Source organism: Actinia tenebrosa, unplaced genomic scaffold, assembly GCF_029948245.1.
Source record: "Actinia tenebrosa isolate PJP-AT-01 unplaced genomic scaffold, QUT_ActTen_1.0 PGA_scaffold0__85_contigs__length_37466705, whole genome shotgun sequence".
Taxonomy (NCBI): domain Eukaryota; kingdom Metazoa; phylum Cnidaria; class Anthozoa; order Actiniaria; family Actiniidae; genus Actinia; species Actinia tenebrosa.
In genome coordinates this window covers 35,364,069-35,380,028 of record NW_028292569.1, presented here as the reverse complement: position 1 = coordinate 35,380,028, position 15,960 = coordinate 35,364,069, and the positions used below count along the sequence as shown (strand labels likewise).

The 15,960-nt window shown below is 35.4% G+C and overlaps 2 protein-coding genes across 3 annotated transcripts in view; both read right to left on the bottom strand.

Annotated features, from left to right (window-relative positions):
- The window catches only part of LOC116299832 (extracellular calcium-sensing receptor), a 66,283-nt gene that overhangs the window by 22,638 nt on the left and 27,685 nt on the right, over positions 1–15,960 (bottom strand). The gene's annotated exons all lie outside the window — the stretch shown is intronic.
- On the bottom strand, positions 6,267–8,308 carry LOC116299821 (homeobox protein EMX1). Its single transcript, XM_031708531.2, has 2 exons — positions 7,791–8,308; positions 6,267–7,291 (listed from the first exon to the last, which is right to left on the bottom strand). The coding sequence occupies exons 1-2, from the start codon at positions 8,050–8,052 to the stop codon at positions 6,963–6,965; spliced, it is 591 nt and encodes a 196-aa protein (XP_031564391.1). The 5' UTR covers positions 8,053–8,308; the 3' UTR covers positions 6,267–6,962.

Sequence of the window (15,960 nt, the reverse complement as noted above, 5' to 3'; positions counted from 1 at the left end):
CAATTGTCTTTGTCCATTGTCTATTGTCTTTATGAGCGCCTGAGGGTATCCAAAGCTCAAGCTAAAAGGGCTGAGAAAGAAACTAAGAGAAAAGCCAAATAAGTATGTGGAAGTACGGTCCTTGCGCAAATTAAGTTTCTCATACGCATTTGCTTAGGGTGACTTCTACTAGGATCTTTTGCAAGCAGATTCGAAACACTTCATTTTCCTGAAGTACGCTTCATGCTTCTGCTTGAAAACATCTAGATTTGGATGGATATGTGTGTCTTTTTTGGTTTCTTTTTCCAAAATGGGCGATCTTTTGTAGCCCGCTTCAAGCATGCAGCTGAAAACGAAAAAAAGGCAACTCAAAGTTGTCGACTAGAAAAAGAGAATGAAAGGAAAGAGAGAAAAAAAAGAAAAGAGGTGAAGAGAAGGCAAAAGAGAAGAGATGAAATAGAAAGAAAAAAAAAAGAAAAGCGAAACAAGAAGAACGGGCGAAAAGAAAAGGAAAAAAATGAAAGAAAAAAAATGAAAACTAGTGACGAGGTTTTGATCAAAACATTTTTGAGAAGATTTTCTTTAAAGAAGTCAGACTTCCAAAAATGACTCGAAAAGCTTTTCCCCCAGTACTTTTCATCATTTTATTTTTTTAATTGACCAGATATAAAATCTCTTGCCCAGTTCCAAAAAGAGATTTTCAATTTTTTTAATTCAATATACCTGAATACCTTTTCTCTCTCTGCTACATTGAAGCCTTTACGAGGTTTCTTTGTCAAGTCATGTCAAAAGCCCATAAACATCTATTGATTAATTGAATCAATGTATAAGGTAATAGTGCTTCAAAAAACATAGAAAGTAAGTAAGTTTATGGAGCTTCAATTTCGTCTTTGTGTAATTTGGATCCTTACTTAGCGCGTTTCGAGAATTATCTCGATGGCTTCACATGTCCAGTTGCTTCAAAAGAACACTTCAGCGATTCAAGAGGCTATTTTCTAAGGCTTGACAAGACATTTTCACTTTATTGTCAAGTCATTTTTACTCGTAGCGTCCACGTTTAGCTCATTTTCAAACTTCAAAGAAAAACCAACAAATCAGCAACGTGCCAAGCACGTGTGCGGGGAGATTTCCTGGTTTGGTCTTCCTGTGTCGGGTAAAAACACAGGGATACCAAATCTGAGAGTAAAATTGGAAGGTAGTTTTATACAGAATTTGCAAATTCTGTTAATTTGTGAGTAAATCTTGGGTGTATATGATAAGCGAATCTTGGAAACGTTTTTTTTTTAAATTAAGGAATCCGTTATTCGAAATGAGGACAGTGTTGATAAGGCGAGGTCTGATTATCGCAGAACATTAATGATTTTCACATTTGGTGATGATAGTTGAAGGAGCATAATGTAGAGAGGTACAGAATGGTATATTGAATATGGCTGGCCAGATGCTACATTCCCAGTATAAACTAACAGCTTCAAACAGAGCAGTATCCGACCAAGTCAACATTGGCAATCAGGTATCAAAAAATATCCACGAACTTGTCTTAAAAAGAAACATGTCCTGCACGAACCATCGTGGAACACAGGGTATAAAACTGCCATTTTTTGGATAGCCTAAAGTAGAATTTTTTAATGGTTTTTAGAAATTTGTTCGCTAGAAAGGACAAAGGACATAAAGTCATTGGTGTGGTTCTGGCGAGAACAATGGCAAAAAGGCTTACTGATGATGCAACACGTGTACATTTCAGCCCAATTTACCTGACGCAAAACTACCTGGGGGAGAAAATCCCTTCAAGGCCCGTCAAAATATCACAACCCGAGTCTACTTTTCGCCCTTTTCTGCGCCTTGCAAACAAATTGCTTGAATCTCAGTCACGACTAGAAAACTAAACGGCGTATAAAAACTGAGATAGTGCTCGCTCACTCATTCAGTCTATCTACAATCATAGCAGTGCTAGTGTCTCGTTTAGATTTGGATATCGTTATTCGAATCCCTTGTCACTTTAAACAAACGTGTTTTCAGAAACTCGTCAATTTAATAAGTTTTCGTTTTGATGTTAATCAATTAGTAATTATGCCTTGGACTTTTTCTTAGTTGTTGCTGTTCATATCAAACTGATATTAAAAAAAAGAGAAAATTCAATTGAATATACAGTTGACGCCTCATCGGCTGTCTGCTTAATTGTCATTGAAAGCCCCAGTCGGTTCGTCGCACGAGCTTCTCTTATGTTGAACGTGCCGTCTTAAACTTTGCTGATAAGGTTAGTGAAGTCTTAATTAGATTGTCACCGAAGATTTCAGTCCTTATGCAGTTTATTTAAACACTATCAAGCCACAACAGTCTAAAAAAACTGTTACATAACTTTCAAAGGGAAATATATATGAACACTAGAGGTAACGAAATCCTAGTGAAGCTTTTCCAGTTTTGGGTCTCTTGCGTTTTGTCTTTCATATTTCCTTCTGAATTCAATGAAAAGGGAGTGCACAAAGACTAAAAATTGATTTTTCGTGAAAGAAAAAAAAAAAAAAAAAAAAAATTATTTGAAGGGTCTGGAGTGCATATTTTAAAGGAATGAATCGAAACCATTGGTAAATAAGTGCTGGCAGGAAAGGGAGTTGAGAGGTGCTGTAGGATAGATATTCTACAACATTCGCGATACGAATCTACGGTCAAGCTTATTATGAGTGATATGATCTTATTGCGAATAAACGTGAGTGCACCAAGTGAAAACAATTAAACGGAGAAAAACCTGACAGAAATGTGTGGTCGAATTCACAAGGCGAGGCAGTTTTGTTCTTGTGTGCTATAGAGACGAAGTAGGTTACAGACAGCAGGCAAGCAAGCAGGCAGGGGACAATGAGAGACAGCGATCTCTCTGATAATGGCAAACACTCTCGCTATTTTAGTACTCTTTGTTCACCACTAGACAAAGAATTCAACTAACAAAATCAAGATCTTGATAGCAATTTAAGAAAATTAAGGAGTAAGAGAAAAATGACTTTTTTCTGTATCCATGCGAGAGTGGATAACCTCGAACAGGGGTTGAATCGTAAAGGGTAGGGCGAGATGTTTATTTGTACATATCGAATTTACTAATACACTTAATCTTTTAAGCAGATAAAGAATATAAATCCATTGAAGTTAATCTTTAGTGGTTGAAGAATCCAAGTTGCGCAGATTGAATCAATTCATCGATCATCAAGATCAGCGGTGATAACCATAACGGACACTCTGAGACATGTTACCTTCTTTATTCAAGCTCACCAGTAAACAATGCCTTAAGTTTATTAAATTAACTACCAACGCTCCTCGCATTCTTTAATTTTTCTCGTGGGAAAATCACCTCCTTTTTGCAGCAAAAGCAGACTTCCAGTGAATTGGTTTATCGCCTCTAACCACAAAATGATACAAGAGTCTGAAGTGGTTGGGCAAGCGTTGCTTAATACAGCTACATAAAATGGGACAAACAATGGTCCAAAGACGAGGATTTCACTACCAGTTTATAGATGTATCGATGATAACGCACCAAAGTCAGGAGCAAATAAAAAACATGATTTGATATTCTACTTCGTGTGGTTAAAGACTTTTTTGGTTTTCATAAAGAGGATAATTTAAAGGCTTTCTTTAAATACTAGAAAGCGATAGACTCGCAAATGCCAAGTGACCGGAAAACCCTTGGAGAAAAAAAACCTGTCGAACCATCACAAACGCTTGAAGCTATTTCTACTTATGTCATCACTAATAAAAACACAACTAACATAGCTTAGGTGTTGCTCAGTAAACCTTCTTTTGTTCTACGAAACATGAAACTTCGAGAATAAAATTTGTTTTTGAAACTTCAGCAAATTTTCACGTTCATCTGAAATCGTAGTCGCAGTGTTTCCATGGAGATATCTGTGAGTCTGCGCAATAGTTTGCAAGATTTAAAGAAAAATTAAAGTTGCCTAAAAATCCTTTTTCACTCGGGCACAGTTTGATCTAAGCGTTGAGTGTATTCAAGCCTAAAGCGAAAACAATAGCACGCTAGGAGATAAAACATTAAATGATTTCGCGATTTGTGTATCGTTTTGATTTGGCTATTTTCCCCTTCGAATGGGCAGCGGCATTGCTGTGAAATTATTAAAGTTACTGGTGTTGTGCTCGTTATTTTTTCACGTCTTTTGGTTCTCACAGGACGACAACTCCCCCAATTCCAGTAACAAGCCGAAACAATGCGCGCAAGGCCCCGAAAGAAGGCAATGGCTAGAGACAACTACTCGAAGGTGTTACGTTGTCTGTGTCGTGCTGTGAGAGAAGAAAGAAGGTCAGGCAAACACAAGAAACCCCACCGAAACCCAAACAGGTCTGCATAGAGTCTTCTGTGAAGCCTTCAAAGGCAATCTATTACTTAAATCAAGTTGGCTTCAGTAGGAAAGCCGTTCCGTGAATGGGTTGAAACAACAGTAAAGTGACGCAGTCTCTTAATAACTCACCGGGGGTTCAATAAAGAGGGTTGAATCATAAACGTACATTAACTATTCTCCCCAATGAGGAGAAAGCGGTATCTCTAGCTAAATAAATGACTAAGTGTATGTTACCATAACTGACATGCTTTAATGAAGAAACCTTTCTCAAAGTGTCAAATATTATGATTATTAGCTTGGGAAGAAACAGACTCATTAGATAGCTTCCAATGGTTAGACTAATGTGTTTGAGGGTATTCTGATTGCTTGGCTCAATGGCTGATGGCGATTGGCTTGGAGCAGCGCTTAAACACATCGATGACACATCCAATTACTTTAATCACTGCGTATTTGATATATTTCCTTTGGAATGCCTCTAGAATATCCTGTAGTTTCCTATGTACCTTTAATTAGCAGGCCTGTTTATGAAAGGATTCAATCCATACTTTTTTCCCACCAAGAGGCGTGATAGTAACATCAATATTTCATTAGAGCCGATCCACTTTGCATTGTAGCATTCCGAGGTAAATCGTAAGTGTCCCCAAGACTCAATAAGATATAAAGAAACCAATATAGAACTAAAAATCTCTGGTAAAAATCGAAAACTCATATTTTTGGTAAAGCATTTGCTTAGAGCAGTCCGTATTAGTCCGATTTAGGAACAGGTGAAAATGAAGCATTGAATTAATCAGACACTTACCCTACCACTACTGAGACTATCATGAACAGAACGAACGATACCAAAGCTCTAACTTGAATTATTGAATCAATTCATCAATAAAGATACAGTTTAAATGAACTCTGAAGACCTCGAGCAAAATTCCGCTTGAGGGAAATGGAGAGTGGGCAGATCTTAGGATAGATGAGAAAAAAATGAAATCTAAATGTGTTATTCTCTTATGTTTGGTTGGATTTGACACCTTTGAAATAAAAAAAAACTTCACCTCTTGAAAAAAAAAAAAAAACGGATTGCAAAAAGAATTGAGAGAAGTAGAAGGAAGTTAGAACGGAAGGAATCCTTATTTACACAACCGTTTCATTCAGAAACCTGTCTCTCCTGAACGATATCTATATTAGTATTACATTTAGAAAAAATTCTCGGTACTCGCCTCTCGAAAGTTCCAAATTTCAAATTCACAAAAATTACAAAATTCTCTAGAGAAATATGTTCTAAAGAGGACAAAGCGAGGAATTTATATAATTTAGGCTCAAATTTGAACTTAATATTTAGAAAATAAAGTCTAGATTGTTAGTAATTCCAAAATTGATAGTTTCAAATAACCAATTACGCGCTCAGACGAAATGTCTATTTTTACTTTGGAATCAGTTTTTTATAAAATAATTCGATTCTAACTTGAAGATAGTGTGTTTATAAAACCGTTTTTATTATGTTTACTCGATAATCTTGATCCAATTAACTTCTGGGTAGAAAATTAAGACAAGCATGAATGGACAAGAGTATTCGTTTAATCGACCAATAACGACCTTATTCATTGCCAGAGTTCGTTGAAACTCTACGATATAATGTTAAAAAAGGATAAAGAAATTCAACATTATATTTTAACCTAAATTCAACGCAATAAAACCAAAAGAAATCACAACTTGGGAATAAAAAAAGTGTTCAGTAAGCCGGAATTTGTAAATAGCCTCAAACTTTAATGAATGACTTCTGGCAAAGTTGTTAATGAAATTTTCAAAAATTTACAAAACCCGCGAAAAATAGCAAGTCTTTTATCTTTGTACTTTCAATTATCTGGCGGTCTTAGGACTGAAAACATTTCCAACAATAGAATCATTGAAATTTTTTAAAAACTTTATTCACCAAATACATTTTTACATACTTCTATAAAGGTTTCGTTACGAAAAGACTGAGTTACATAGGTTTCCCTTAAAAAAGACGATTATTTGTGATTAATAACAGTGTTCATATTTTACGTTACAGAAGATAAATACAGTATGTACAGAAATAAATAGCCAGAACAGAATATAATCAGTTTATAATTTCTATTTTATGATGCTAATAAGTTTTTAACATCGTACTCAGTAGGCAGTGAAGAAATTAGTTATAAAATATTTATGGCATTTCATCGCTGTGAATGTTTATATTTTTCTAGTTGACTTTTATTTAACTCATTTGATGTAGTATTTATCGTTAAAATGCTTGTTAAAATAGCTAGGAATTACAGATAAAATCCTTCTTATGATACCAATTGTACATGTAGAATTGGTGTTTTTTTTTGATTCGATTCTTTGGCGATCTAAGAGTTAGAGTAGCTCGAGTTATTGACCCATTGATTCGATACAGATTTGATGATAACCTCCTCACAATTCAAATAAAACATTTAAGATAAAACCATTTAGCTGCCAATGCCAAGAAAGAATGTAAAAAAATCCTGTCAGTATCTCTTGTTAACATCTTAACAATACTCTTAGATATATGTATATATAACGCGGGAATCGATTTGTCGACTATCGATCCCAGAGATAAGGATGAGTTTTTTCATCTATTTTACAAGTTTTTAAAGTCTTTTTTTAGAGTTTGTTCAACTATAAAGAACGATTTGACGAGCTTTCTTTCGCGTCTTGAGAATGTTGTTGAGGTTGCGAGTTTGAGGCGTGGCAATCTTTGGAGTCCGAACTGTTCGTAGCGGTTTGCTGCGATGCCTTTTCCTCGGCTTGCTGTCGCTTCCACTTGGTTCTACGGTTCTGAAACCAAACCTTGATCTGTGTTTCGGATAAGTTAAGATACGAGGCGAGCTGCTTTCGTTCTGTTCCGACAATGTAGTGGTTTTTCTCGAAGGCATTTTCGAGATGGAGAAGCTGTGTCGGAGTGAAAGCGGTGCGAATTCTTTTCGGCCTTCGACATGCAACAAATCCTGTAAAAAAGGGAAAAAATATTTAATCATCTTCGTAAACCATTTCAAAACATGAATATAAAGTTTCTGTATTATTCCAATGCATTATCAAACTCCAAAGTTTCTTGCGGCTTTCAATTGAAACTAAAAAGTTGGCGGCGAAAAGAGTTTTCGGGTTCATTTTCACTTAATAGTCTTTCAAAATGCCATTAAAATCCTCGCACTTCAACTTGTTATGCTCTACAACGTAATTTGCGAGAAAGAAGCCATAAAACAGTGTTTAGAGAGTTTTGAGGCATTAAAAGATACAGAGTGGTGAGTCTATTCAACACCAGATGATTTGCCTTCACAGATGTCCATATTACCCTATAACATCAATTCAAAGACCCTTTGATCTAATTCTTCCTAAAATATTACCCCTGTAAATACTCTTCTAATCAACTAAAATATTATCATTGCTGTAAATTTGCTCAATCGATGAAAAATCTCCCCATTTTTTTTAGCATCAAACTTAACTTACCTCCATGGAGTGAGCCAGTGTAACCACAGTTCAAATCGTGAACATATCTGTGGCCAGAAGCACAAGGATAGAAAGAGAGTGCACTAGAATTGTAAGCGGCCGAAAGGCTGTGAAGTGGATGAGAATCAAATCTCACAGCCACAGGATATTCAGTTTGGTTCTTGTAGCTGCTGTAGCTTTGTTGGGTGTTCGTGGACAAGGAGGAGTTCGGTCGGTACATAGAGTTGATGAATGAAGACTGTGAATTATCGTAGGCATGCATACTGTAGAAAATCTTTACTCGTCTGGATATTCCTAGTTAGATAGTTTAACTACAGTTGTTCCTATACTGATGGTTTTTCAGCGATGCAATCCTATTATATATAGCCCACCATTTAATGATATAATGTATTGTTCTGTGGCTTAACTAATGAGCTTGCTCTAATTAAGTGTATTAGGCAACCAAGAACTATTGGTCCGCCGGAAACGAACGCGGAATGAAGTCCAAAAACTTTAAAAGTGAAATCACACGTAACACCTCAACATGGGAACAATGAAGAGGGGTGGATTTTTTGGTAAAGTAAAAAAAAAAAAATTTTTTTTAAAAGTTCTTCGGTATGATAAGTTTTTCGATGAAAATTGGCTTATTTTTTTTACCAACTTTTTGTTATTGATGAGGGCATATTAACGCGAATTGTGCAGCTGATACATGATGAAACAGAGCGAATTGTTTTTAATCAAAATGTAAACACTGTATTAAAGCTTTGATCGACTATTCACGCAACTCTTCTGGTTAATGAAGTGCACTAACAGACACCAAGATATCAACATAGAGTCTCATATACACTAGACTGGACATTCAAAAACATTGACTCAATATATGACCATGGACAACAGATTTTAATGCCCTCATTGATTTAAGAAAATTGAAACATGAAGTGGACGTGAAAAGATCAAATGCTTCATTGTGAACAAAAAATAACTGGGTATTGTTCATTAGTTCAAATGTGAGGCTTCGCTAGCGACAATAAAACTGAACATATGGCATTGCCGAAAAAATCCGAATTCATCACAAAGATTGATAAATTATCCTCTACTCGAGTTGTCTAATGAATAACGATAAATAAATAATTTTGTTTTCGAACAGGGAATGAAAACTTCAAGTCGTTTTTATGAGAAGAACTGAAATGAGGAGATCTGAAATGAAACCGAGAGAAAACGCCATTAAAATATTTCGAAACATTTGGAAAATCTTTTAACGTTCATTCCGATAGGTATTGTCAACTGGAATCCGATTATACCATCATAACATCTTTTCAAGGCGAATAAGTGAAAAGATTCGAAATTGTCGATTGAGAACGCAAATAAAACTGAGTTGTTTAGCATTTAGGAAATTCTAGATGTTAATAGTTTTAAGAAAAAATAAATCCTAGAGATTTTTAAGCGCTGCAAATCTTTTATTAAAAATACGGCTGGAAGTATATTGTTTCGAAGACGCTTTTTTTTCTAAGCACCTTGAGGAGTTTGTTTGGGTTAGAAATTGTGTTCGTCCGCATCCTAAGAATACTTTCGATTAACACAAATACGTTAAATTGGTGAACAGAAGAATCGATAATTTGAAAGCAAAGATGGTTTCATAGTTCATTTAAGATATTATTCCTTCGTTAGCAGACCATCAATTACACTCAAATAAGTCTAAGAAAAAGTATCCACATTCAAACATGCTTTAGCAGCCGGAAACTATTCATACCATTGGTAGCAACAAGGAGAAAGTTCATTACGTGAAATGGCATGATTAAAAGCTATATTGGAAATACTATTCAGATAGTTAGTCCTTTGGTGTTATAGTAAATGGAATATGAATTGGCGATCAGTAGGGGATTTATAGCACAATGATGAGGTAAGAGTTTTTAAAAATTATCCAAGCGGACCCACCGTGGAGAGAGGGGCATCACGTTTTCTTAGAGACTCATTCAACACAAACTCGAATACAAACTCGCCAAAAATGCACGCATTCAAAAACAAGAGACGACAGCACAACAGAGTTGAACAGTGAGAGCAAAGAATGACAGCCAAGTGACGAAAAAGAAATAAAAACAAAACAAAACCATGAACTTTTGTTCTTAATCAAAGTTACAAACTTCTGAAAACGATGTTGTTTCATGTCTTTACGGTCGCGGCTAGTAACATGACTTTTCGGCTTCCTCGAATGCAATTTTCAACCTCTAATTCAAGATTTTTTCAAAGATCATTTTGCTTTAAGTGGGGTTTGAATCACTTGTTCTTAATTCCAAACTTCTAGCTCTGTGTTCTGACAAGTTAGAGTCCTTTAGAAGGTGACTTAGGTTAATCGATTTGAATACATTGTTATGAAATTAATCCTGGGCTCATCAGAGGTTTTGTATTTTAGTATTTCATTGCATGAGAACTCGTCACCTGCTACTCCATGTTTCCTAAATACCATTTCAGTTTGTTTATACCTAAAGCAAACATTAACTTTAAGATACAACTCGATAAGCCTAGCAAGCCACTGAGCTCGTTCCCGCCTAGAGCTAAATCGGCTTCCTGAAAGAAAGTGGTCTTCGATAAAGGAAAAAAATCTTTTGGTCTAGTTAACCTTGCTTTAAACACTAGTTACAAAGAGTAATTGGTTTTTTGAAGCGCCTTCGTCTTTTATGTCTTCGGAAAATGTTTAATTATCTGGAATATTCGAGTATATTTTTTCTCTATACGGACGAGAAAGATTAGAACTGAGAAAGAAAAAGAAAAAGAGAAAGAAAGAAATTCATTTGAAGAAACTTGAAATAAAAATTTGCCAAAAATGAGAGTCGACATTCTAAGATGAAAGAACGATTTGTCGCTTCTGTAAGTAAAGTCAAGCGCACCCCCCCTTAACAGGGCAGGACGTAATTGATATTGTCTCACACCACCCTCTAATGAAGTTTATTCTATCATTGAAAGCAAACATTCAGTTCAATCACCTGCCACCATTGACGAAATCCCAAACTCGCTGACATCTATATCATACTCAATATGGTTTCATTTTAATGATTCAAATATCTCCCCAACAAGCTTAAGAACTTGAAATTGACTCCAGCTTAGACCTTGAATTTGCTTATCAAAAAATGATAGCTTAAATTATGTTATTGTCTGCTTACTCGCTAAAGTAAACATGATTGATTGAATTGAACACAACAGTGTCATCCTAGTTAGAATGGAAATCCCTATATCTCTGCGTGTTTGCTCAACTACAAATGTAATAAAATTTACTTTCTTATTTAAAACTCGAATTTCTCCAAGGATCCAGAGGAAACTGTCAATCATTTGTTGGCCAGCCGCTGTAGTCTTTTTTAAACCCGTATTTTTCCTCTCCCAAAACTTCGAGCAAGAGAATTCAACATTCGCTACGATTCCCGCTGCCATAAGTCAATCTCGCAATAAATAAAAGTTAATAATCTTTATTCCTCGGTAAAAATTAAGCTAAAAGCCCTTAAGGTAATTTTCGTAAACTGTGGTAAATATTATTTTAAAAAAATCCTGAAATCGTAGCTCTAATGTGAACTTTAGAAATTGATTTCATTTGTACTTAGTTCAGGGTTTTAAACAGGAGTAGCAACTCACATTGCGGCAACGCATTAAAATCTTTAGTTAATAGTTAATCAATTTAGATATTTGCACTTTCTATAATCAGACTATTTGCGCGAGATATAAAAGAAAGGAGAAAAAAGAAGAAAAAAAGAGAAAAAAAAGAGAAAAAAGGCAGAAAAAGAAAAAATGGCGCCAAGCCATAAAAACAACTTTATTTGTTTGTTTTCATCACAGGTATAATTGGTGTACTGTCTTGCGATGCCATTTTTACGTAAGAATGACACACTTCTCATTGTTATTGGTTTAAAAACGCTTTTTAAAAACACAAAGAAATTTCACAAAAGGTCTTTAGAATCTATGAAAGAAAATAATAGAGAATAAGGTTTTTTTCTTTTCAACGTTAGAAAAGAAAAAGAAGAAAGAAAAAAAAAAGAAGTAAAGATACAAAAGCCAAAAGATAAAAAACCCCAAACGCAATTAAAAGATTATATATTTTTTAACATATTTTTTTGACACGCACAAAAAAAATTTTTATTTAGAATTATTAGATATTCTCCCTTCTTAAAGTCATCAGTGATATTTAATTTTCCTGGAAAAAAATGTAATATGATATTATGAGATTATAATACGTATATTTTGAAGAATTATTGACTTGGAAATTATTAAGTTAAAATGAGATTTGTAAGCTGCATTTAGGAAATAGATTTTTGTAGTACGACTTCGATAATTAATTTGTCATTTTGAGGTTTTTAAATTAAACTCGACTTAAAATTGGATGAAAATTTTAAAAGATGGAAAAAAATTTGGATGAAACTTTAAAAGCATGACTTCAAAAATCCGGCAGATTTTCACCACTTTAAAATTTTTTTAAATCTAATATTTTCTTGCAAGAATAAAAGGATACCTAATATCTATCCAAAAACAGCTGCTCGGATTTCTTTTACAGCGTATAGTTAATTTAAAAATGATTATGAACTCAGACGAATATTGACGCCAAATTTGTTAACCATTTCAATAGACGATAGATATCGGATTTGAAAGCCGAAAAATAAATCTTAAATTGCCATTTGTGTGCTGGAATGGAATTTTTATGTCGGTCAAAATTTGTGCTAGCAAAAGTTGTTGAATTCCCACGCTCTATAGTCTTCAAAATTCTTGGGGAATAGAGAAAAAAGGTAAAATTTCCAGTCTAAACAGCACTATATTTAATACTACGAATATTGGATACTGTTTAGTTTTTCGATTCTTGATTTGATTTGAATTATTGAGTGATTTACTGAATTCATTTGTAGCGGTTTATTTGTAAAGAATTCATAATTTGTATAAAGCTAAGCGACTTCGTTTCAAATTTGTAATATAAAATGCAGGAAAACAGAAACAATTTTTTCTCTAAAAAACGGTATTTTATTTTTTTAAAGTAATTTTTTCTCAAAGCAGAGGTTCAGTACAAAAGCAAATTCAAAATTTCAAATTATTTCACTAAATTCCAGATTTCTAAGTGTAGAATTGTGATTTTTTAAATTTAATACTTGTTTGAATTTATATTTATGGTTGGAAAAAGTGAAAGAGTTTTGAAAAAATTGTTGAAGAATTCTGATGTTTTTATTAAAAAACGAATAATGAAATACAGAAAACAACTTTTAAGATACTATAACTTGCGACTTAAAAACTTGCAATTAAATCAAGCCCTAGAAAACGAATTCGTGTCTTTTAAACAGAGTGTTAAGGCTCTTATTATCCATCTCCACCTTCTTGATAACACAAAACAAGGAAAATGAACCCGAAGGCAGATTAAGGTCATTAGCAAAATAAGTAAATCGTTGTAACTTCATTACGATTGTAATCGTGTGCTTTTGTCTTGAACTAAAGTACAGAAATTTCTATAATTATTTGTTTGAGTTGTTTTGTTGATTCTTTATATGACAAAAGGCAAAAACAATGAGACATTTGGTTGAAGGGAAAGAGCATTGTTTGCGAGTTAAAATACATGAGGTTAATCCCACGGGAAGAAGAAGAAACCGTTCAAACTCCATAGTTTCCTAAAACTCTAACGACAAAAAGAAAGAATTCTTCACTTAAAACTCAACCTAAAATCCCCTTAAGTCAATTATACACTCTCAAGTTCTTTGTCTTTATTTTAAGAACTAAAACGAAAGAAAAAGTAGCGAAGATGATTTCTCTAAAATCAAAGAATTACAAAGAATTACAAAGAATTCTGACCTCACTGAACGCAAACGACCATTATGGAACTTCGCTAAGCCATTCCGAAGTTTATCTTTGTAAATACAAGTCTTGATTTATTTTCAATGAATTCACGAACACTACACATTGAATTAGATGAATGAAAGGGGTTTCTGAATACACTAGTATATTGTTCAAGGGTATTGATGAATAGAAAAGAAAACTGGTGCTATATAAAGTGCGCACCACGCAAAAAATAGCTTCGTATTTAAAGCGACACTGGGGGGGGGGGGGGGGGGGGGGGGGGGCGATGCGAATCAAATGCGGCACAAATCATTTGACAGAAAGCTTCATTCAGCATATTCTAATCAAAATTGTCGGCTTTTAAGTACTTTTAGAATAAGAAATTACAAAAGAAAACGCTCTCCAATTATAGTTAAATTTTATAACATTTTTAACATTTTAAAATGAAATTTTTACGCGACTAAATAAAAAAAAACCTTTGTGTATGAAAGATTGTATTTACTAGTTCATACTTTATAAACCACTGTTTACCTGAGAAAAGCTAATATTAACCGACACCCGGTTGGCTAAGTTGGTTCAGCATCGGCCTGTTGTGCGGGAGGTCGCGGGTTTGAGCCCTGACCGGACCAACACTGAGGAGAAAGTGCTGCCTTTGTAATTATAAATGTTTAGACTTTCAAGTGGCTCAGATGACCGCTTTAAATGACGGTCCCGTCTCTCCACACTTCACCATTACTAACCAATATCGGAGGGACGTAAAAGAACCATTGAAGACGTAAAGAAACTCTGGCAGTGACCATCCTCAGTGCCTACAACCCGTACTAACGTAACACCTCTCGCTCAATTCTGTAAATTGTAAAATTCGAAGTAAAGTGCCTATATTGACCTGATACGCCGCAATCATTTTTCGGGCTCAAAACTTAGATAATACAAGTTGAGACCAAATTATTGCACTGACAGGAAGCATGAAGGATTTTAGCACGTGTTTAATATAGTCTCTCTAATGAATCAGAGGATAAGTATGTCATTTCCCAGAATACCTTTCGGTCTCAGCTCCTATGTTTTAAACTTGACAATAATTTTGCAATTGAATGAATACAAATAGAAATGGCTCTAAGATGTAAATCATAAATAACAATTTCTTCGAAAGCAAAATCACTTTACGAAACATTCATCAAATCCATTTTAGTGCTAGAATCTGTATTTTCTGAAAGCCATTCGAATGAGTATATTTTGCGGCGTTACAAGATTGATAGAAGCCATTTAAATATTCAGGGCAATAGAACATTGATCAACATTCCTGATTTTTTATAAATTCATAAAAGCCATTTTAGTGCACGTATTAGAAGTTCCTGGAAGCCATTTGAATGCTTATATTTCACTTTACAAGCTTAATAGAAGCCATTAAAATATTCAGGTTAATAGCATACGGATCAACATTCTGAATTCCGTTTTTTTAAATTTATCAAAGCCATTTTAGTGCTCATATTAAAAGTTACCGGAAAAAGAGTTATCCTATCCAGAACTGTCCTTTAAAACTATCATTTATATCGATAACCATGACAATGAAATATCCAGAATTGATTGTGGTGTATTGAAGTGATAGCGTGCTGGTGAGGTGAAGGTGTACTGTGGGGTTGATAGTGTACAGGCGGGATAGTGTATCGTTGGGATCGAGGTGTGTTGGGGTGATAGTGTGCAGGTGAGGTGATCGCTTGCTGGTAGGGTGATGGTGTGCGGGTGGTGTGATGGTGTGCTAGAGGGGTTGTGGTGTGTTGTTGAGGTTCTTGTGTGTTGTCGGGGTTCTTGTGTGCTGGTTGGGTGATAGTGTACTGTGGGGTTGATAGTGAGCAGGTGGGATAGTGTGTCGTTGGGGTCGGTGTGTTTGGGTGATAGTGTGCTGGTGAGGTGATTGTGTGCTGGTGGGGTGATGGTGTGCTGGTGGTGTGGTGTGCTGGTGGGGTCGTGGTGTGTTGCTGGGGTGATGGTGTGTTGCTGGGGTGATGTGGTGCTGTTAAGGTGAATGCGATGTTGAGGTGGTAGTGGACTAGTGAGGTGATTGTATGCTGGTGAGGTGATGGTGTGCTGGTGGGGTAGTGGCGTGTTGCTGGGGTGAGGTGGTGCTGTTTAGGTGATGTTGATGTTGAGGTGGTGGTGGTGGTGGTGGACAGGTGGACTGGTGAGATGATTGTGTGCTGGTGAGGTGATGGTGTGCTGGTGAGGTGATGGTGTGCTGGTGAGGTGATGGTGTGCTGGTGAGGTGATGGTGTGCTGGTGTGATAGTGGTGTGTTGTTGGGGTGATGTGGTGCTGTTTAGGTGATGTTGATGTTGAGGTGGTGGTGGACAGGTGGACTGGTGAGATAATTGTGTGCTGGTGAGGTGATGGTGCGCTGGTGG

Bases quoted from the DNA above. Each gene is read 5' to 3' on its own strand.
- LOC116299821 (XM_031708531.2), bottom strand. From the start codon at position 8,052: ATGCATGCCTACGATAATTCACAGTCTTCATTCATCAACTCTATGTAC. The intron at 7,292-7,790 runs GTAAGTTAAGTT...CCTTTTTTACAG, and splicing joins CACTGGCTCACTCCATGGAG to GATTTGTTGCATGTCGAAGG.